General features: G+C 58.0%; 1 protein-coding gene across 1 annotated transcript; it reads right to left on the bottom strand.

Moving 5' to 3' along the window:
* Positions 1–7445: 7445 nt before the first annotated feature.
* Positions 7446–20274, bottom strand: LOC119100194 (SR-related and CTD-associated factor 8; the record flags this gene model as incomplete). The annotated part of the gene is made up of 17 exons (XM_037223305.1): positions 19766–20274; positions 16296–16424; positions 15870–16031; positions 15188–15415; positions 14403–14504; positions 13956–14096; positions 13514–13624; positions 12860–13074; positions 12360–12375; positions 12056–12134; positions 11564–11772; positions 10691–10862; positions 10321–10536; positions 9308–9863; positions 8498–8771; positions 7840–7930; positions 7446–7579 (listed from the first exon to the last, which is right to left on the bottom strand). Coding segments are annotated over exons 1-17 (2865 nt in total), but the record flags the coding sequence as incomplete, so codon positions are not given.
* Between the last annotated feature and the right edge of the window lie 3012 nt (positions 20275–23286).

Consider the following 23286-nt stretch of genomic DNA (forward strand, 5'->3'; position numbering starts at 1 on the left):
TTTGGGACACAAGAACGATTTTTTGAAAATTGCGCTGTTCAAATACGTAGGCACGTGTGCCCCAGCTGTCCGACCAGACATCCTTTTCCCACAGTACCGCAACCTCAACAATATACAGTGGAAAATCAACATTGGAAAACACGCCTGCCCAACCAACTCAGAAGAGCGAGAGAACGGATGAGCGCACTGCCAACGTTGTGGGTCGACCCACGTACCCGGTCACGCGCTCACGTGCATCAGCGAATGGATTCTCCCAGTTACGGGCGTCTTAAACGTCAGCGTCGGATCTCCGCGGCAGGCAAATATGCCGGCGTGAAGCTGTGTGCTGTGGGCAAACGGCTCGTCTACAAATCAATATGCCGGCATGAAGCTGTGTGTCTGCTGTGGGCAGACGGCTCGTCTACAAATCAATCAGCCATATTAACACTGCACGACCTACAGCGGCGCCATTGCTCCACCAAGACGTGGTCAACGTCACATTCTTGGAAACCGGTCTCAAATGCCACACGCTGCCACCCGCACGGGGACACACGGTTCAGTTTATCGTGACCAACCGTGACCACTATCCACCCAGCACACGTCTTTCGCAGAGTTTGGCTTACGATGAACAATTATCTGGCTATCGACTCAAGTCAACGAAAACCTAACCATTTTAGATTCGTCGATCGCGTGGATTTTGACTCGTCGATTTCCTCCATATCGTCCTATCCGGTCAACAGCCATCCAGCTTTCAGGCCGTGTCTTTTGTAAACTTTTGGCCAACACTACACATCCGCAAAATCGCCTCTCACACCTCTCCATGCCAAACCCGTGAATGCGGTAGGCTCCAAGACAGTGATGGCAATCATTTGGTCAGTGACCAAACGCGACCTGCCTCAAAGGCTCAGGCTTGGCTTCATCCGCATGATCTGCATGACATCGCGTGCTTCCACTTCCCCCGTACCACGCCCATAAGGCGTGTAACTGATAAAAGTAAAATCTTGCCTTATCCGGCACCGTGAAAACGATTGCGTGCTCACACCTATTAAACACAACCATGACGTCAGAGTTCGATTACTCGGCATGATGTACCATGTTCAGGCAAATAACAGGAAGGGGAAAACGGGGACCCGATCTGACCCACATGTCAAGGTCACTCCAGCTTCACACGTGAGCACGACTCTCGACCACGACGAAATGATCAAAGCCCTCGTGAGACAGCAAGACAAAACGAGAACAAGACCTAGTCCCGCGGCCCCCTGGTAATGGCACAAACGGCTCGCAAACTCACGTCCGATACCTCCCAATGTATTCTGAATCGCTACACTATCTGAATTCGACGCGGTGTAAACATTTCGGACTTGGATGAACTGCAACAAATTTCGAATGGGCCCCACATCACGAGAGCCGCAGCCTATGCAACTGGTGTCACACCATATGTACACAATTGGCCCAGACCACTTTTCCTACCAGTCATATCCATGTCTTCGGGCAATCAAGCTCCCAACGGACTGTCAGCGCTCGTCTCAACAAAGAGCACATCAATCCAAAGCAACAGAATAGTCGGGCGCCGGGGCGTGATTTTCCGGAGCGCCGAGTCGGCATACAGCTACGGTGCAGAGAGGGTCACAAGCACACACGGCAAGCCAGTTGCAATGCTTCTTGACACAAGGAGCCGAGGCGGCTCCGGCCGCCGCTGGCGCAGTCTGGCCGGCCAGCTGTCCGTCGCTGGCTGGCGCCTCTGGGAGCCTCCAGGGGCCCCCATCGCCGGCGGTGCTCCGCCCGTCAGGGGCCTCCGCTTCTCCAGCTCGGCCGGCGCCGCCAGGAGCGGGCCGGCGGCCCCGCCTCATCGTGTCCACGCACCACGTGCCGCCGCACACACACAAGAGTTCTCGGAGAGCACTCTACCTTGCATCTGCGACTCCATTTGAGCCCAGACACCGGTTCATTCCGCTTGGCACCACCACCGCCGCTGCCGCCGCCGCCGCCGCCGCCGCCACTGCTGGGCCGGGCTGGGTCGGGTCGGGTTGGGTGGACTGGGCAGACGGGCCGCAGCCACTTACCTCCGCGCCGCCCGCAACCCACACGCGTACACACTTGCCCTCGCTCCGGAGTCGGTCCCGCAGTGCCCCCGGTCGGTCACCAAAACCAGGCGGCTGACGCGTGTAAAATGTATTGAGCCAGCCGGCCGGCCGACCCCGCGCGTCGCACGGCAGCATGATCGGTATGGACGCGAGCGCGCGCGCAGGCGGGCGGGCGAGCGCAGCGGCGCGCGATGAGGCGGCGTATCACAGGCGTAGTGGGGGGCGGACGGGGTGGGGTGGGGCGGGGCGGGGCGCGGCGGCGCGCGCGGCAGCGTCTCACGAGTCTAGTTCGGCGCCGTCGAAGAGCTCGGGCGGGCCGCGGCCGCGGCCGCCGCGCGCCGGCCAGTCGGGCGGTCCCATCCAGCGCGGTCCGCGGCCGCCCTCCATCCAGGGACCTGCCGACGGCACGGACAGGCGTGTACTCAGGGCGTCACAGCACGGACCCAGAGGCTCGGAGGGCGGAGCAGGCGCTCACGGGCCGCGGGCGGGTATCCACAGACGGAGACGTACCCAACACAGCTGGCGTACATAACATCTCTCTGAACGGCAACGGCAAAGTGAAAGACACTGTCATGAGATAGGCGGGTTTAATGCCACTGTAGGTAGGATTATTCAATTATAGCCTCAGCCACCCAAGGCGAGTAGCTGCTTCACAGTCGTCACGGTTCACTACATCCAGCGCAAATAAATGTGTCAAAAAAGATGACCCAGCTCCAACATGGGCTCTTCCCACGATAACGCAATAAGTTGCAGAACAATAGCATAACGTGCAAAACAAAAGGCTGTGGCGATACGCGGCAAAGAAGTCGACACACACCAAAACTGTTCTATGTACAGCTTTTTACATCACGCGATCCAATGTCTTGAGAAAGCATAACGAATTATAAAGGACCGAGATAGGGACCCACTGCTTTCAAAAACTAGTATGCAGGTGGCGTAAATGCTCATGAGCTTCCAGCACACCTCCAAATGTACTCCTTTAAAAAAGAACCGTAGAGGAGAGCACTTTGCGAGAAACTAACCATCTCCTAGAGCCGATTCCCCCGGTTTTGTTGGATGTTAACGAGACCAATGCTTACAGACGTCGGTATCGTTCACACATCCATTCCTGCAGCCCAGCGTCGCTTTTTGGTGAGCAGAAGGGCGAGCGTCCTCGCTCACATTAAAATGGATGATGGCATTTCACAATGTCCACACAGGCAAATAGCACGCTTAATGAAACATGTGTTTTCATAACATCCCTGCCCCCGTCCTTCGTCGTAGTGTATTATGCCACCAATATAAACCAACGCTGAGATTGATAATCTGAAAATATAAATTGAAGAACATCCCGGATCGCGATATGTATGCACGGCACTGCGCCTCATGTTCGCTCGAAGTGGTCTGTTCGCTCGAGCCCAGGTCTGCGCTGTGGATTAGCAGCTGTCTTTCTACCGATCAAAGGACGAAACGGAAGTCTCCGAGTGCACGAAGTTACGACATTCTCCTCAATCGAGTACGGAAGGGGAGACGAAGGACGAGGAAAGAAAGCAAGACGCACCCACGATCAACATGGTGCCTCACCGAATAACGATGTTCAGGTAACGATTTATGACGATTTTGAATGTGTGTGTCGTGACCTCCTGCTCTTGCCATTGCCGTCCCAGCCCATCTGACGGCGATGCCGTACACTTGGCTCCTCTTCCGTTTCATCTCACGACCCTCAAGGCTATTTCCCGAATAAACGCCCATCCATCTATGACTGAGAACTCTCAAACTGGTTCTGTTTGCATGGGACGCAAGTGACTGAAAACCATGGTGTGTGTAAATGTACGCAATTTCTTCGAATTTAAAGTTGTTCATGCAACTAACTATTTTGTGCCAGTTGACGTGCTCCAAGCTCGGCAACATATAACCGAATTGCTCGGTAATCTGAATGTTGGAATCGCCGATAACCACGGCCACGCGGCGCTTTAACAGCACCATCATCTTTCAATCACCATCACCTTTAAGAGTAACCGTAACAAGGATCTTTCAATCATATTAACAGTGCCACATCATGAAACGAGCCGTACTGGAATGGCAAACATTTCATGCGAGCCTTTCTACCATAGGAGCCCTGCTCCGCCCGACCCATACAGCGCGACAAGCCGCTGCGTTTCGAAGAACGCACCGCGTGTAATCCAGCATGTCGGTGGATCACAGCCAGGGCAATTCGTTGTTTAGCCTAACTGCTGCCCCCGAACGTTTAAGAGGAAGGTGCCCCCCTGCCCCCTTCCCACTCCTCCATGGGTGGGTATGTCATTCCCCAAGCATTCTATTGCCTAACCACCACTACGCTTTTCGTGGGCGTAATGAATGTCACATGTGTCGCCCTGATGATCCTCTTGATTGACCGGGGCCAGCCTGAGACGCATTCCGCGCTCCCACGGCGTCACAGTTGTGGCCATACAGGGCCACAACTGACAACCCCTACAACCTAAGGTATACGTTTTGCAAGTGTCTTATGGCGATGATGATGAATCCTAAGACCTATTAGATTTTCCAACAATGCCATATCGGTCTCTGACCGGCTCGCCGTCGGCCCCGGCGCCGCCATCGCGGCCAGCCGGCGTACCTGGGGGGCGCATGCCCATGCGTGGCGGCCCGGGGCCGGGGCCGGGGCCGCGCATCCTGGGTCCTCTGCCGCGGAAGGGCAGCCGCATACCTGCCGGCCGGGCGGGCACGAGTCAGACGCGGCGCGGGCCGACACGGCTGGGACCGGCAGCGCCGCCGGGCGGGCACGAGTCAGAAGCGGCGCGGGCCGACACGGCTGGGACCGGCAGCGCCGCCGGGCGGGCACGAGTCAGAAGCGGCGCGGACCGACACGGCTGGGACCGGCAGCGCTGCCAGGACGCCAGCCGCTGGACGGACGACCAAGGCCCGCCGCCGCCTCCTACCAACAGACACCAGTGACAGAGTGTGGCGCGGCCGGGCGGATGCAGCACATGGATTAGCAGTCCGCCCCTAAGAATTCTAACCAGAGACCCCAGCGTCCCGTTCCAGCATCAGCCCGCCTGCGGTCGGCTGCGGGCGGCGCAGCGGGCGGCCGCGTGCCGTACCCATGACGCCGGGCGGCGGCGGACGGCGCGGCCCCATGCCGCCCGGGCCGCGCGGACGGAAGCCGTCCATCAGCAGCGGCGGACGACGATCCTCCTCGAACGCCTCCTCCGGGTCGTGCCCTGCGGCGACGGACGGCGCCGTCGGACCAGGCTCGCACACGGAGTGGCGCCATCAGCCGTGCGGCGGCAGTCACACATCGCCGGACCAGACCAGACGCTACACAGCGATGCTAAACGCACAGTGACAGAGAAGTAAACGCCCCACGCATGGAATATCAGCATCGCAGATCCCACCGTCAAAGGATAAACGCGGTGCGCGTGCGATGATAATTGGGGTTTTCGGGCGCGCCGACAAGGTCGTTTGCGCAGCGCGTGTAGCAGCGTCAGCAGCATCAAATGCATGACCAAGAATACTACAGCAAAAAACGCGTGAAGCAACCAACCATCGTCCATATGCAGTGATCCTACACGCCGAATCTAAGGTCGTGTTGAATCGACAGTCTAATACGGGACATGACCAGCTGGCGCGCGGTGGCGGCGGCCGGCACTCACCGGGTCCCGCGGGCAGCAGTGGTGGGAAGCGGGGGCCGCCGCGGCCGCCGGCGAACGGTCCCGGCCCGCCGCGGCCCTCCAGCAGCGGCTCACCGCGCCCCCTGTGCGTCGGGAAGCCGCGGCCGCCGCCCGGCGGTCCGTCAAACTCGGGTCCGCTCAGCCGCCGCGACAGGCCGTCAAACTCGGGGCCTGGCCTCCGGAGCAGGCCATCAAACTCGGGGCCCGGCCGCCGCGGAGGCCCCTCGAACTCTGTCGGACCGCTGTGTCGCCGCCGCGGCCCGTCGAAGTCGGCGCACGGCCGTGGCGGAAGCCCGTCGAAGTCAGGCCGTCTGGGACCGTCGAAGTCTGCTCCCGGCCGACGCGGCGGCCCGTCAAACTCGGTTCCTCTCCTCGGAGGCTCGTCGAACGCGTCGTTCGCGCCGTGAGCACCGTCGAACTCGGCCGCTGCCGGGACGTCCGGTTTGGCGGCCGTCACCGGCGTCGCCGTCGACTCGCCGCCGGCCTCCGGCGCCGCCGGCCCCGGCGGCGACTTCAACCCCGCCTCGGCGGCGGCGGCGGCGGCGGCGACTGGCTGCGCGGTTGGCTCGGCCGCGGCCTCCGCCTGGGTCTGGTCGCTCGGCGCCGGCGGCTGCTGGTCGTCGGCGGCCGGGGCCGCGTCGGCCGACGGCTCTGTCGGCGGCACGCTGTCCGTCGCCTCCGTCTCCGGCGCGGGGAGCACGACCGCCGGCGGTGGGTCAGCGGCCACATCCACCGACGTCCAGGCCGACAGCGGCCCTGCTGGAACTGGTCAGACCGGGTCAGAGCCCAACGACACCGCGCACACGGGACAGGAACGGCATACGTGCGATGACGTCGGCGTCGGTAGCGTCGGCACCGGTCGTAGCATGCTTCAACATCTGGCCGACTGCATAGCGGGGCACGCTCCGTCTACCCCGCCGTCAGGCAAATGCAACGCCTTTAACCAGACCCCGGCTTGGGCTCGGCAGTCAGCCGCTAACACAGTGCAGATCCCAACCCAGCCACAGCGACGAACCCCGCTGCCACGGCCCGCCATGACCGGACCGGCGCGCGCGCGCGTGGGCGGGGCGCCACTCACCGGGCGGCTGCTCGGCCGGTTCTGCCTTCTCCGGCCGGCGCTCGCGCTCTCGGGAGCGCTCGCGCGACTTGGAACGGTCGGCGTCGCGCGACTTGGAGCGGTCGGCGTCGCGCGAGCGGCGGTCATCGTTGCCCCAGCGGCCGCCGCGGCTGCAGGAAGACACAGGCCTCAGCAAACCCGGTCACACACACGGCAGCACAGCCGGTCGCCGGAAAGGAGACGGACACGGGCACACGCGGCCACGCGCCGACGACAAAGCAGCGCCGGCATGTTTTTACATCTGGCAGGGCGTCACAGTGCAGCTGACGCACAGCGAAACCCACGCCATGGTGCCGCGACAGGAAAACGTCAAACACGAATCTGAAACATCGCATCCCGCATCTCAACCGCACGGCGGCCTCCATGCCAATAGGCGTCATGCATTTGAACAAACGCCTGAGCAGCGTGGCAGCTGGTAGGGAGCGGCGCAGCTGGGGACGTCAGCTAGGCTACGCCACGGAGCACGCCCCGCCCGGCAGACTGCGTCGGGGCTCGCGGTGGCGGGCCGGCCCCCACCGGCGGCGCACGTACCGGCGGCCCGAGTCGGCGTCGCGGTCCCGGCTGCCGCGCCGGTGCCGGTCGCGGCCGCGGTCCCGGTCTCGGTCCCGGTCTCGTTCTCGGTCGCGCTCGCGGTCCCTGTCGCGCTCGCGCTCTCGCTCCCGGTCGCGCTCGCGCTGTGGCAGCGCGCTGACGCTGGTGTTGGCCAAGCTGGTGAGGCGCGCCATCAGGGAGCGGTGCCGCTCCTCCGCCTGCGGACCGGCCGGCCAGGTGGTCAGAGGGCGCCAGCGGCCACCGAGCGCGCGCCGGCCAACGCACCGCCGCACGGGTGGTGACGGCGCCGGGCGACGGGCACTGGTCCGCCACAGGTCATCACAGTCAATCAACGTTCGCCACCCAGTAAGTCGCAGCGAGCTGCCATCCACAGCGCGTTCGGAAATATTCGGCGATTTCCTGGTCATTGAGTAGCTGACAGCGAGGCAAGCGGCACCAGCGGCACCCAGCGTCTTACATCGCCCTTCTTGCCGTCGTCCTTGCTGGCGGCGGCGTTCTCCGGACCGGCGCCCCACCGACTGGCCCTCTGTCGCCGCGGCGTTCCCTCCCTGCCGACACAGGTGATACGAGCCGTCAGAACGACTCACACCACATCCGCAGGCAATGCCGGACTCGCGCGAACTGACCGGGCAGCATCGCGGGCACCGCGAAAATATGGTACTACTGAAACTGGCGAGAGGTTAGACAGCGTGGGTTGCAGCGAACCGAAATATTGTTTGGATAACACGGGAGGGCGGATATAAAAGCTACAACGAACACGATCCTAAATGAGATGCACTTTCTGGAATGGGGGGTCGACTGAAGAAGCGGCCCAGCTGGGCCCCCAGCCAGGTCAGGCCACAGAGCACGCTCCGCCCTGCAGACTGCGAAAAACAGCCTTGAAATGGCCTCCAATGCATGAAAATCACTCTCCCCTCGTCACATCAGGAAACACATACACCAATGGGGCCCCAACATCTAGGCGACTGCGCCACTTGAGTTCACGGACCAGCACAGCACACGTCCACGCCACAGCCGGTCTGCTTCCGGCGCCCCCGCTCCCCCGCGGCGCCCAGCACCGCCGAGAGCCACGCGGCTGTGTCCGCCGCTCGCCCCGCGCCGCCCCGGCCACCCACCGTCGGTCGGTGTCGCGCGCGCCCGGCTCCGGCTGGCCGTTGACCTGCGGCGCCGCGTCCGAGTCGATATCCATCGGCTCGACGGTGGTGGAGGCCGACGGCGGCGGCCCCAGCAGCGCGCCCGGCAGCAGGCCGGCGCCCGGCGGCGCCCCCAGCAGCGAGCCCAGGCCCAGCGGCGGCGGGCCCGACAGCGCCGACATGGTGAGAGGCGGAGGCGCCGACAGCGTCGACATGGTCAGCGGCGGCGGCGCCGACAGCGAGGAGAGAGCACCGCCTGGGGACGGGAAGGCTCGTGGTGAGAGGCGGCGGCGCAGACGGCTCGGACGGCACCTCCTCCCAACTACCGGGGGTCGACTGTGGTAACGAGCCGGGACAGCCAGCATAAGACACCAGCCGGGCAATGGGGAGCATGGCTTTAAAAAGGAACATCCGAAGCAGTCACGGCCGTAAATCGCGGTGACACAGCGGACGCCCGTGGGAGGACTGTTGCGGTCCAGTGTTCGTAGCCATTACTGCAAGTGGAGGCTGGTGGAAGCGTGGCCTACACTACATGGCCTATTGCAGGCTAGGAGTGACCGTGACCGCAGCGGGGAAACACAGCTCAGTGAAGTGAGTGATGGTTCGGTGACGCTGGGTTCACCCAGTGTGGTGTGAAAATACAGACAAGGGCCTCGGCTGATAAACCGCCACGTCTACCAACTGTCGCCACATATCGATCTGTGGGAACTGCGGAGACCGTAACAACACACCTTGGGGACAAACACACGGCTTGGCCTCAATGCTGAATGGGCTTAGCTGTGCAGAACCCACCTGAAGAAGTCATCAGCTGTGAAGCCATTAGCTGATTTTGCTGCAAACCCTGCGTGGTCATCCCGGGCTGTGACGTCATCAGCTGACTTTGCTGAAGACCCTGTGCTGACATCCCCGGCTGTGACGTCATCAGCTGGTTCTGCTGAAGACCCTGCGCTGGCATCCCGGGCTGTGACGTCATCAGCTGATTCTGCTGAAACCCGTGTGCCGTCATGCCGGGCTGTGACGTCATCAGTTGATTCTGCTGTAGTCCCTGCCCTGCCATGCCAGGCTGTGATGTCATCAGCTGGCTTTGCTGCAGCCCCTGTCCCGCCTGTGACGTCATCAGCTGATTCTGCTGCAGCAGTCTGGTCGGCCATGCCGGCTTGTGACGTCATCAGCTGACCGGGCTGCAACGGCTGGGCGGCGCCGGGTGGCGCAGACAGCAGCGGCTGGCCGAGCACGCTGCTGGCCGTGGGCAGCAGGGCCGGCGGCGGCAGACCCATCGGCGGCAGGCTCATCAGGCCCGGCGGTCGGGCGCCGCCGAACGCCAGGTTCAGCGCCACGCTCACCGGCGCTGCGGGCAGGGCGGTGAGGCATCAGCGGGGCGGAGGCGCGGCTATGGCACGCGCGGCCGGCGCGGCACGTCCGAGACGGCCGCGCCGCGCTCACGATACCACGGATCTGACCCTCCGCCCTCCGCCCACCGCCCCCCCCCCCCCCCCCCAGCCAGACATCCAATGGGGCAAAACAGGACAGCGCTGCCGTCTTTAACACCATTATGTAAATGCCTGGGAGGTTCGAACTCAGCAACGTAAAGTTGCACGAGTAAAGCCCGCCGTTGCGAACAGCTGGCGAGTGGCATGAAGGGTCAGCCATCGACATCACCAGGACAAGCGTTTGACCTGACCTTAAGACGACCCTGCGACTAAAGCAGAGGTTACACAGCAGAACGTCTTGTGGAAGGGAAGCGATCTCGACACCGTGCGGCGTCCCCATCGACCCCAGGGCGGGCCTCGCGACGGTCCACTCACGCGGCACGGACGCCATCATGGGCTGCATGGCCTGACCGGCCGGCTCGGACGGCGCCATGAGCTGCTGCTGCGGCGGCAGGCTGGTGGGCAGCGTCACAAACGGCGCGGTGCCGGCGCCGGCCGGTGCCGGCATCGCCAGCTGCTGCATCGGGTCGCCCAGCACGGGCACCGCCGACACCGGCAGCTGGTCCATCTGATGCAGCTGCTGGTACCGCCCTGCAACCGCCCCGCGCTGCGCGTCACACACCGACAGGGGGCATGGATTGCTCGCGTCACCCACACACGGCCGCCAGCTCCCGGGACGAGGCGCGACGCTGACCCGACGGCGGTGACGTCAACCAGCGCGGGCGGAGACGGCCGCCGGACTCACCCTTGAGCCAGTCGGGCACCGACTGGTCGTCGATCATGCCGCCCTCCTCCATGGCGTCCAGGTCGCTCATCACGGTCAGCCGGCCGTGAGGAATGTACGAGCAGCCCGCCTCCACCTCCCAGTAGTCCTTGAAATCCTTGCCTTTCATGCCCTTGCCCGGCGCCCAGGCGATCTGCCGAATCAGTGCTCGCGTCAGTGTCGCGCAACGGAACGTGACGGCCGGCATCAGAGTTCCTCCTGTTAACGGATCGTTCCTCGTAGCAGGAAGCCATGCATCGCTGCAGAATTCGATCCTCCCTGAAACTGACCGCAGCGTCCACTCATGCCGTCCGTTGGCAGCTGCGAGGCATGCGCTCTGCGCGTGCGGGCAGTGCTCGTCCCACAGGCAGGGGTAGGGCGGGCCCGGCCGGACGCCGGGCTGTGGTGCGTCGCGCGCGGGCCGCATGTAGCATGGTTTTCCGGGCTTGACGCCGACTGTGCGTGGGCGGCCCATGGGCTGAATGCGGACAGCCTGCTGGTGGACTGGATGCGGGAATACTGGGCACAGGCTGCATGTGTTTTGCCCGTCTGGAATTGACTAATGGCTGGATGGGGAGTCATGTCACTGGGGCTTCACGAAGCATTCTGCTGCTGATGCTGGGGCTATGTGGAGCCACCTACCCTCACCATGGCAGACAGGGAATCGAACTGCATACCTCTGGTTCCCCAGACGCGCTGCTTGACCACCACACTTCTGACGCTGGCTGTGTGTGGATGTGAACGGGTTGGCTTGGGGTGATGACTGGAGTTTAAGGGTGCGCCGACGTCGGATGGGTTGGACATAAGCACAGCATCATGGGCTGCGAGCGGTCGGCCGCCACCGTCAGCACCCACCGTGATGGGCTTGCCCTGCAGCTTGTGGTTCTTGAGCTTGAGCAGGGCGCGCGCCGCGTCCTGTCGCCGGTTCATGCAGATGAAGGCGCAGCCGCGCGGCGGGATCAGGTCGATGCTGAGCACGTCGCCGTACTCGCCAAACAGGTCACTCAGGTCCTCCTGGTGCACCAGCTTCGAGAGGTGGCCCACCCACAGCGTGGTGCTGCACACTGTTGGCAGGCAGAGCCGGCGAGCTCAACAGGCGAGTTCATCTGCGTCATATCCAGTCTGTGACACACCTGCCACTGCGGATAGCCTGCTGGGCTCACAGCTCATTGGGTGGACTCGTCCGTCCCCCTCGACGCAGACGCAGGGCGCGGGTACTCAGGTCGCGTTGGAGACAGAGCCGGCTTTCCGGTAAAACACTCGCTCGGTCAGTCCCACTGAGAGGGTCGCAGAGGTCACGGAGCACCAGCCGCCCCCCCCCCCCCCCGCCGATGCCGGCAGCCGCACCTCCTAGGTGGTCGGGCTTCAGCGCCGGCAGGCCGCGCTTCTTCCTCTCTCGCTCTCGCTCCCGCTCCGACTCGCGTTCCTTCTCGCGCAGCCGCTCGGCTTCGCGCTCTCTCTCCCGCTCGCGCTCGCGCTCCCGGCTGCGCGAGCGGGAGCGACCGCGGCGGCCGCGCGAGCGCGACCGGTCGCGCCGCTCACCGCGCGACTTGCGCCCCCGCGAGCGCGAGCGGGAGCGGCTGCGGGAGCGGGAGCGGCCGCGGCGGCGCCGCGAGCGCGACCGCGAGCGGCTGGAGCGGCGCGCCCGGTCCCGCTCGTCCCGGTCCCTGTCGGCCAGAGGTGGGCGTCAGAGGCGGCCATCGCCGCCGTAACAGCCTCGACCCGGGGGACGCGGGCCGTCACAGCCCGGCTCTGACGCCTGACATCGAGCACAAGCCGTGGCACAGGTCCGTCGTCGTCCAGGGAGGCACCTGACAGGGGTGACAATACACGAAATTGTTGTGAAAACGGTGAGCGATGAACAGTTTGCTGATGTCAAAAAAAAATGTTTGTAAAACCATAGCACGGCTTATGATCAATGACACACAGCACGCATCGTGCTGCCTTTGAGACATCGATGGTGATGATTCGGAGTTTACGGGCGCGTCGACTGCGAGAGGTCATGCAGCAGCCATCACTTTGATATCTGAAGCACATCACCATACAAATATAGCGAGTAAGCTCATATAAAGCGAGGGCTCAGATATCCGCATCACTGTTCGGCAACCAGCAGCCATCAGCAGGCTGGGGCGGGCCCCGCGGTCGTCGCACCTGGCGCGGTCGTCGTTGTCCGTGTCCGGGCCGCGCTCGCCCTCCTCCAGCGGGCTGGCGGGGCGGCGCGGCGGCGGCACCGCCAGCTCCGGCGCCAGCTCCAGCCGCATGTCGCGGTCGCCGGTGGCCGCCAGCGGCGCCGACATGGCCGACATCATCGCCAGCTCGCTGGCCGATGGTGGCTTCAGCTCGATCTCGCTGGCGAACGGCAGGCTCTGTCGGCGGGCCCGGCCCGGAGGTCAGGGGAGTCGTCCACGTGACGGCACGGGGGTCATGCAAGGTTATACCTCGGACAACCAGCCGATGCAGACATTCTTGTTAGACATCACATCCGCCGGATACTGGACCTGGCTTTGCATCACCTTTGGATCACGAATCGATAGGCACCTTGCAAACGGGACCGCAACCTGACGCAACGGCCCTTTTCCGTCTCGGTCCACCTTCCGTGCGATATCCGAACGACACATGACACTAGGATAAGAAGCGAAACGAATGCACCGGTTTCAAGAGGCAATAAGACCAAAAAGCCACAGCTCTACAGCTCGTTTAACAAGACCGAGTCTAGCGCACGGTTCGGGTCGGCCGGGGGCCGACTGGCAGCCCAGGCTGCTGGCCGAACGGCGGCCGTCGCCCGCGGGAGCAGGGTGGACTCACGCCGACCGTCTGAGCCAGCTGCTTGTCAAACTCGTTCTCCTGCAGCCGGAACTTGCGGTCGCGCTCCGACTGCTCCTGCTGCTTCTGCGCCTGCAGCGTCTGCTGCAGACCCTGCCGGCCCGGACAGGGACGCCAGTCAGCTCAACCAGACTCGGCTGGTCATCTGCCGTCCGGGCGCAGCACCGAACCGACAGCCGGCTGGGCCGACACGCCAACAGTCTGCACCCACGGCGGGCGTCGCACGACAGGCGTCAACTCTCAACCCACAGCAACAGCTGTGGGGTGTGGAGTTTGCCGGCGAAGGCCTGAACGCGTAGCACGGAACACCAAGCCTGACCAAACAGCACCGCGACGCCGTAACCCCGCCGCCAATCGCGACCCGCCCCCTCGCAGTCCCGCCCGGCCGGCGTCTCAGCCTGCCCCGGCCGGCCAGCAGGCGCACCTGCAGCTGCTTCAGCACGTCCGGGTTGGAGAGCAACGTGCCCAGCGACTCGAGAGACGGCTCGACCGGCTTGGGAGTGCCGTCCGGCTCCTCGTCGTAGTCGAAGTCGTCCAACAGGCGCTGGTTGAACTTGGGCGCTGCCTGCGACAGACCGCACGACGGCCTGGTCACCTTGCGGATCCGACGCCGGCTGAGATCTGGTGTACACCTCCCACCGACACTGTACCTCAAACAAATGACCAACATGCAGCAAACGGTTCGTGATACGTGGCTGCCATGACGACACCGGCCGCGGCGCGCCGAGCTGGCGCGAGCGGCGCCGGTCTGCGCCGAGTGGAGCGGCCTGGTGGCAGCGGCTTACGAGCGGCGCCAGGAGGCTGCCCAACACTCCAAAGGCGTGCACCAAGCGGGGGTGACGGGGCAGGACGGGCCGGCGGAGCCACACACCTGTTCGGGTGTGGCTGTCGGCTGGGCCAGCAGGGTCTGCAGCTGGTGCAGCTTCTGGATCAGTCCGGGGTCCACTTGCGCAGTGGCCGGCGCCCCCTCCGCCTGCAGCAGACGCAGCGACACGTCACGCCACAGCCTCTGCGGCTGCCGTCACCCGAGGACAGAATGGCACAGAGGCATCTCACGACAAACAACTGACGGGAACTGGAAGCATGATATCACGGAGGGGTGAGCTGACCATGTCGTCTACTTCCATGGTTGGGTGTTGGTGAGAGCAGCCACCTCGTGGAGTGGATAATCTTCCATCTTGTCATGCTTCCTTGTCCGCGGACCAACCATCCGGTGCACTTTGCCACCACGTGGTCGTTGAATGATCCTGGAGATGCTTGACTGGTACAACCCCAAGACTGCACCAAAATTACAATCATACTCTGATTGGGACGGCTGTTGCTTTGTCTGTATTACTTAGCACACTACATCAGCTGTTTCTGGCAGGTGGTTTGATGACGCCCAAACCCCACCGGGTCTGAAGACAGAAGCTCCGGGTCGGCAGACGAGCTGAGAATGGATGCCTGGGAGCGGATGGCTCAGTAATCCAGCCGTTGACCCGCCTGACCCGAAGTGGCCAGACCGGTCGGACAGATCGAGGTGGTCCACTCAGGAGCCAGCTCGTGACAGTCAGCCCGGTGCGGACGGCTCAGGAGGGACACAGCATGACAGCCAGCTCGTGTTTAGCACCCAGACGGCGGCAGCCCGGGAGCGCCCCGCTGCCGGCGCGTGCGCACCTGTCTGCCGGCCGGCGCCGGGCCGTCACCGGGCGGACCGGCCGCGGCGCCGGCGGCCGTGGACGGCGGCGCGGCCGGCGTCGGCTGCTGCTCCTTGGCCAGCAGCTGCTGCTCGATCTCGCGGCTGGTCGCGCTCTCCGGGTCGGCGAGGTCGAAGATGGGCTGGATCACCTCGGGGGGGAACACCTGGTTCTTTTGCCACAGGTTCAGCACGCGGATGACCTTGCTCTGTCGGGGAGGGGCAGCGTCACAATGGACGTCGCTCGTGCTTCCTACCGGCTGACAGCCATCAGTATCTTTCACGTACATTTTGTTGAAGCACCTTTCCTATGCAAGATATTCATTCACGCTCAACTAGCACCGGGTGTGAATCATCAACTCATGCAAAGTGCAATGCCTGGCATTAAAGACATGGCGACATCCTCCTGTGACATGCTTTGCTAACATCCAGCACATGCTGAGTCATTACATATGCAGGTCGGAACAGCATATCTATATCATTTTATTCACATTATTATCATACTCCGCGGAGCGCTGGCGCGCCAGTGAACTCCACGGCTGCGATGTCGCCGGCCACGAAAGCGCGGCACATGGCACATATGACATCTAAATAGTATCTCTGCGAACATTTTTCCAACAGCAGACGAAAACCACGCCATCAGCCCTAATCATGCCAGCCTACCTTGTCCTCGGGAGGGCATTTGAAGATGTGGTAAAAGGTGACGGAGAGGTTCTTGGCGAACCTGGGCGCGAACACGTCCCGGTCGACGCCGAACTGGTGCCGCGACTGGCGCACTATCGAGTCGATCACGTACAGCCCCGGGATTTTGTACTCTGTCCGACACTGGGGACGAACATAGAACGACATGGTAAAACACACGGAGTAGGCACAGCGTGAAGAACGTGCTAGAATGCGCATTTGATGTTTCAGTGACATCAGTCGTGATTAGACTCCCTGCATTTAACTACTGCGATCATCCGCTTAATTCAGCTGTTACTTACATTTTTACCCACTGCAATCATCTAGAATTCAACATCAACGTGGACTGCCTTGAAAAAGTGAAGGTAAGCAGACAACAGTGCATTGTGCAGCATGTGATTGGCCTACCTTTTGCAGAAACTTCTCGACACTTTGAACTGCATGCTTGTAGAACTTGATGGCTCGTATTGCTCCCTTGGTGAGTGAAGTCATCTTCACCTTTGATATTGGTGGCTTCTGGTCGTAGAGCGACGTCAGCTGAAAATTTAAAACAGGCTATGTCACACACTCAAAAAAACTGTGATTGGCTCTCATGACATTCACCATGACCATTGCAGTTTGGGTCAAATGACAGAACGGAGTTCATATCATTGTCATAGCTTAATGTTTGCAGTTCCATTAAACTGAACACGGTCTTGAAACTGACCAACAATGACAACAGCTGAAAGCAATGCTCACAAACTATCTTGGGGGCATGAGGGCTTTAAGACTTGCACTGTTGCAAAAACAGCTTGAGATGGGAGACAACCCTGGGACTGCGGTCCTCAGACATATAGCTCCAAGAATGAAAGCTGCCTCAATTCACACATGTTACCCAGCTGACTCGGCTTGAGATGGGAGACAACCCTGGAACTGCGGTCCTCAGATGTATAGCTCCAAGAATGAAAGCTGCCTCAATTCACACATGTTACCCAGCTGACTCGGCTTGAGATGTGGAGAAACCCTGGACTGCGTCCTCCATATAGCTCCAGAATGAATATTTCCTCAATTCACACATTTACCCAGCTGACTCGCTTGAGATGGGAGACAACCCTGGGACTGTGGTCCTCAGACGTATAGCTCCAAGAATGAAAGCTGCCTCAATTCACACATGTTACCCAGCTGACTCAGCTTGAGATGGGAGACAACCCTGGGACTGTGGTCCTCAGATGTATAGCTCCAGGAATGAAAGCTGTCTTAATTCACACATGTTACCCAGCTGACTCAATCAATCCATCAGAGATCTCTTGCACTTATTTTCACTGAGAAGCATCTAATGCAATTGTATGCTAGCTCTCCATCATTGATTTCCTGGATCCCCAGCATCTTTTGCCTGGGCTATGGGGGTGACTTTAGTTCACAACTTAACATGAAAGCTCATTCCAACTTCAAATATCTTTTTAAGATCTGACCTTCAATCTTGACCTTGAATGACCTTGAAAAATTTATGAGCACTGATGGCATTCATGGTGCTGCCACTAAAGGAACACTCCTGCCAATGTAGGGCCAACAATGTCATGTGAGTAAAGAAGTGCTGACCTTTCAAGTTTTCACAATGCAAAGCCTTGAGAGAATGGCATAGATCAAAGACCTGATCTGGCAAGAAATCTCAGCTGGAGTTTGAAACTGTGCAAATAAAATACATTGTAATGCATCATTTGCACAGGAAGATACCTCTGAACAGCCTGAGATGTGATGCATTATCTCTCTTATATCTCCTGGGTGGCATTCCAGTGTCCCAAAATGGCTGTTTCAAGACTCCTGTTCCCTATTGTTACTTTATACCTATATCATGCCTGGGTTCCTGCATGTCTATCCTTGCCACCACTGTTAAATTAGATAACTTTTTTACCTGTAAATATAAATATTGCATTTATAGATCAACTTGTGTGTCTTTACCTAAACCTAGCTGCACTATTCTATAGGGTACAGAATATGCAAATGCTTATTCCAAACAAGCCACTACAAGGACTTGGCAAAGACCATGCTTCTGTGCATTGAAAGGCATCTGCTAATACACTTCAAAGATTGGTTCACTCTGGCCTTATGAATCAGTTTTGTGAAGGTCAATAGAACCCTTACCTCACACATCTGAGGGAATGTGATGAAAACATCATCAAAGGTGACAAATCACCATGAAGATATCGCCATGTTTGATGATTACTTGGGCTTAAGGGTGCACTGACTACTATGGTTGTATGGTGCCCATACATCACCATGTGAACAGACATGCCTTGCCTGCTACCATGATACACCACCCCAGCTCAAATGGTGCTGTTGTGGCCCTAACAATAGCAGTGTGTGTTGCAGCAGCCCCATGTTGCTGTTGTTCACCCCATGACCAGTCAGTTGTGATGGATCCAACACAATTCAGGAATATTATTTAACACAATTCATGTTGTGCCTGACTCCAGCTTTGAGGGGACTCAGCCAGGAGCTGGGAAAATGTAGACATGTGATAGATTACTCAATATAAGCCTTCAGATCTTTGAAGTTGTGACTTAAAGGCAGTGTATTATATTTTTTGTTTGTGATACTTTGTTGGTGATCATAAACTGCACTTGATTGGGATACAGGAACCACAAAATTGGATGTTAAAAATGCTAAAGCTATTAGATTTCACTTCAACATGTTAAATTTGCACACACAAGTCATACATATCATAAGAGCATGAGATTTCATCTCAAATGAGCATCACATAGCGAGGGAGTGGAGGGAAAATTTTCTGGATGGAGAAAATCTAGTAGGAGCCCCCTTTTCAAATGGACCAAAGTACCCAATGGTTTGAAGCACAGACTTTCAGACTGTCTTGCATAATTTAAAACACTTATAATGTCACTGTAAATCACTATGCATGCTTGTAATATCTTATTCTGACAGAAACATGCCCCAAAATGTCCTGATCCAGCACAAACCTAGCAGCTTGGCATGCACATAGAGCAAACCAGTCTAACATCAATTGAAGATTAATGAAAGCACCCTAATAAAAAGCATCATGCTGGTCAAGGCTATATGTAATGACAAAGATGATTACTTTGGTGATTATGTACAAAAACTCAATGAAGAGGCATTTGTTGTTGTTGTTCATTGGAGTTTTCGGGCAGTGTTGACCGCAGTGGTCATTTTGCGCCCACAATGAAGAGGCAAAAACCTATTTACACCACTTCACTTTTCACAGAACTTGTCATAGAAATCAACAGATTCATAAAACCTTAGGCTGCATAAATCTGGGTGAAGCATAAGTACATTCAAGAATCAACAAATTTACAGTGAGCCAAAGCACAGGATGCCCTTGGAAATTTGAGTATCTGTACCATTTACCAATACTGTATGAAATCACCACCGGCATTGCCAACAAAGACATGCAGGTAAGATCAGTCACGAGTACTGTGATAGTTCTTAAAGGCATTGCTAACAGTGCAATAAGATCAGCATGATCTTAAAAATCAATTATCCAAGGCTGGGATTTACACAGCCAAGAAAGGCTGCAGTTTGTACACCCCATCATCAAAGGAACTGTGATCTTTTTATCAGGAACAGCACCTCATCACCTGGTCAGAGTTAGGGTTAACAGAATACTGTATTGTAAGCATTTAGGTAATGGTCTGAACCACCATCACACACCATGTTTAATATTTGTCACATTTGGCTATACTGGAGCAGAACCAACAGTCCACATTATATATGATAAGAACCAAGCTCTAACAACTGAGATCATCTGGATGCTGTTTCCTGCTCATTTCAAAAAGACTGCCATTGGCATGATCAAGCAGGGCAAGATGCATGATGCAAATGTCTGCGCACTGGCATGGCGATGACATCAAAATATCAAGACTTACCTCAGCATTAAACACTTTCACCAGATCCATGATGAAATTTGTGTTTATATGCTTCTGATACAAAGTAATCAACTAATAATTATCAGCAGAGAAAATCCACTGCACAAATGAACTAAAACATTGCAGATGACAATATGGGACAGTCAGATTTCATGAGTTCATCTTGGCATATTCTTGTTCCCATAACTACAGTCACAATGGAGAAAAACATAAACTTCTTGAGCTTTACTTCGCAAATATATGACTGCAACTCTTCTCCCAGCGTTGGTTACGCTCTCAATGCCGCGCGACGAACACCAAAAAGGCGAAACCGGGAATAAGCTTGAACTGGCGCACATCGACTTCCCACCACCAACCGCTGCCTACATCCTTTGACATCAAAAGTCATTCGAAAATGCTTCACTGATCTTCTACATCATAAGCCATAAAACCACCATTTCGTTCGAACTAAACGCCCATCTACAGCCTCATTCACGAGACACCACACCAGCGAAGCAACTTAGTTCACAATCGTCAACGAACGGCACGCCGCATTGGGACCAGTTTGCTACTTGCACAAAGGCACGAGTCAGCTAAATTGAAGTACTTTGTTGCATGTAAGTCAGCCTCTGCGGCAGGGCATACAGGCTGAGGCCACCAAACCATATGGCTCGACCAAGGGTCAGGAATGAGGTTCCGTAGGTGCATTTCCCACTTCCACATTTTCCAAAAATGCTGAACATTATTTCTGTGCTGGTACATGGAAAAATCGATTCAAAATGGTGCTGACCCCACGACTTTGTCTAATGAACATTTCACTGTGGATTTAATCCTTAGGCGCTGCGTCTGCAGACAGTTGAATCGTGGGTCTGCTTCCGCTTACTACGAATCGTCTGTCGATAGGGGCCTTTCGGTTCTTCGGGCTCCTCAGGACCGATGATCAAGGGCATGATCCGAGTGCCCGAAGGGCTGCCGGAGGTCGCATTAAGGGCTCGACCCACCGGGGCGGGCCCGCAAATGTGCATTTAGCCACATGCACAAAACGCACATTTGCGGGCCTCTGACTAAATGCGCAAACAGTCATAGGCTCTTTGCGCCGATTGAAAACCCTGACGCGATGAAGATCTCTATGTCGGTCAGGCACCACCAATACCGAACAATCGGCTCCGTGTCGGTGGTGGCCCGAGGGTCCATTTCCATAGCAAGGGCAAGGCCGGGGCCCCGCGATTTACATTGGTCGCGGCCCCTGAGTCGCTGCGTGGTTCCCTATGGTGGTCAGGGGCCCAAAGGGCTAAACAGGGGGTCCTGTGTTGGCAAGGAGCCCCAAGTCGGCCAGGGGCAGTGCTCGAGTGGGTCCGACGAGGGGCCCGAAGGCCCCCATCTTTTGAGGTAAGGCAAAAGTATTTGTTTGCCCCCCCCCCCTTCCTCCTTCCATTATTTCATATGGGCCAGAAGGGGTCGTAGGGTATGCATTAATACTTGCTTACTATGATAACAAAGCAAGTGATCCATCTTAGAAAGGAAATGGCTCATTTCAGGACAGGAAAACACTCATGTCCCTTCTAGCCACGGTAGGGGCGCCTTTATGGTCTGGAGAAGGCTGATCGTAAGCACAAAAAGAGCCCGTCTTAGGGCGGGAAAAGGACTCATCGTATGCTCAGAGAGGAACCTCTCAAGTCTGCAAAGCGTCCAGGATGAATTCGGAAATGACTCGTTTCACGTCAGATAGGGATCCAGCAAAGGCTGAGAAACGGAGAGCTATATACTCGGTAAAGGCCTATCTCACTTTTTGGGCCCAGGAAGGATCCTACGTCTGCCCTGGAGTGGACCTATCGTAGGATCAGATAGCCAGTGGCGGTGTATCCGTGGGGCAAACTGTCCTCCATGTATGAGGTAAGGGCCAAAACTATCCTTTCCCCATATTTCGGGTGACCCAAATGAGGCCCGTGGCGGATTTGTGGAAAATGTTCACTTATCGTGTGCCATCGAAGTAAGCGTAGAGAGCCCATTTCAGGTCCGGAAGGGGTCAGTCAAGACAGGACACCCCTATAGCATTTTTATGCATAGAAAGAGCACTTTTCGGGTTTGAAAAGGGTCCATTGTAGACTTAAAAGGACCCGTCTCTGATCAGGACAGGCCTATCGCAAACTCAGAAGGGATCCGTCTCGCGTCTGGGTGGGCCCATCGTCAGCACAGAAAGGGTCTTCCCTGTTCTAAAAAGGGCCCGCCGTAGACTCGAGTGGGGCCCTTCTTTAATCATGAAATGGCACATTTTAGGTTGAGAAAGCGGATATATCAGGTCCGGAAAGGGCCCTTGTAAACACTTAAGGCAAAAAGAGTCTATCTCAGATCCTACAAGCTCCATCTTATATCAGTGGAGAGGCCAAAGTTTTGGTAAGAAGAGGCGGAGGCGGCACACAGCTTGATAAAGGGCTCCTGGTGAAAAGGCATCGCGAGAAATTATCAGATTTGGCCCGTGTTTTTTTTCGAGGGGCCTCAGCTTTCTTCATTTGTTATCGTCCTGCCGACGAATGCGTTCGTTGAGAGGCCCAGTGGATTGAACACTAAGGAGACCCTTACCTTTCGTGGACAGTGAATCCCGTTAGTAGAACACCAGATGGCTCCATTACCTTTTCTGGTCAGGGGTTGAAGGGGATTTCCGTTCCAAGCCACCACCAGGGGTACTTTCCGGTTACCGTCCCGGAGACACGGTGGCCGGGGCCCCCTGGTTGATCAGGAGGGCCGCTGAGGGATGTGTCATACGTCGGTCCGCTCCCTGACGCAGAAGACCCTCAGACCGTAGTTGTTAATCCCGAATCCACGCAGGGGCCCCACTGACGCCGAAGGATCGCTTTCCTCACCGCTTATCAAAGGATTGCTTACAGGGGGTCCAGTAATTGGCAGATGACTCTAGTTCGGTTTAGCGGGCCCCTAACCTCAACAGGGTAGAGATTCCGGGCCTCGTTCTTCCTTCGGCCCGTGTTCGATGCAGGGTCCTTTCACTGTCTCATTATGAACCCTTTTATTGTCATTTATCCGATTTCATTTCATTGGCATCGGACCCGGTCAACTTAAGAGGCTCCCTGACGTTTGCGGTCACATTCCTGCCTCCACTCAGAAAATGAAACTATGGCCGACTCGGGGTCCTTGCCGGCATAGGGCGTACTGTACTGTGGCCCATCTGACAAACATAGCTGACCCTCATTGCCTCAGGGACCTCGACCAATTCAAAGGGTCCTCTAACGGATAATGGCGGGCCCAGAATGGTCCCAGGTTTGGAACTGAGCCCCCGACCAACACGGCGCAAACAGTTCGAAATTCGTGGTTGCGGATTGACTGGCGGACCGTCATTGCTCCCACGGACCCCAATTGGCGCAAGTGGCCCTCTGATGGGCATTTGCAGGCCCAGGTCCCTTTATGCAGTTTCTGACCAGCTCTTCGGGCCCTCTAATCGGACCCTTGATCGTCGGTCCCGAGGAGCCCTAAAAGTCAGTCTGGACCAAAGGGGAAACATGCTCAAATAAACAAGCAAAGGGGAAACA

The sequence above is a fragment of the Pollicipes pollicipes genome, unplaced genomic scaffold, assembly GCF_011947565.3.
Source record: "Pollicipes pollicipes isolate AB1234 unplaced genomic scaffold, Ppol_2.1 Scaffold_4881;HRSCAF=5763_pilon_pilon_pilon, whole genome shotgun sequence".
Classification (NCBI taxonomy): Eukaryota; Metazoa; Arthropoda; class Thecostraca; order Pollicipedomorpha; family Pollicipedidae; genus Pollicipes; species Pollicipes pollicipes.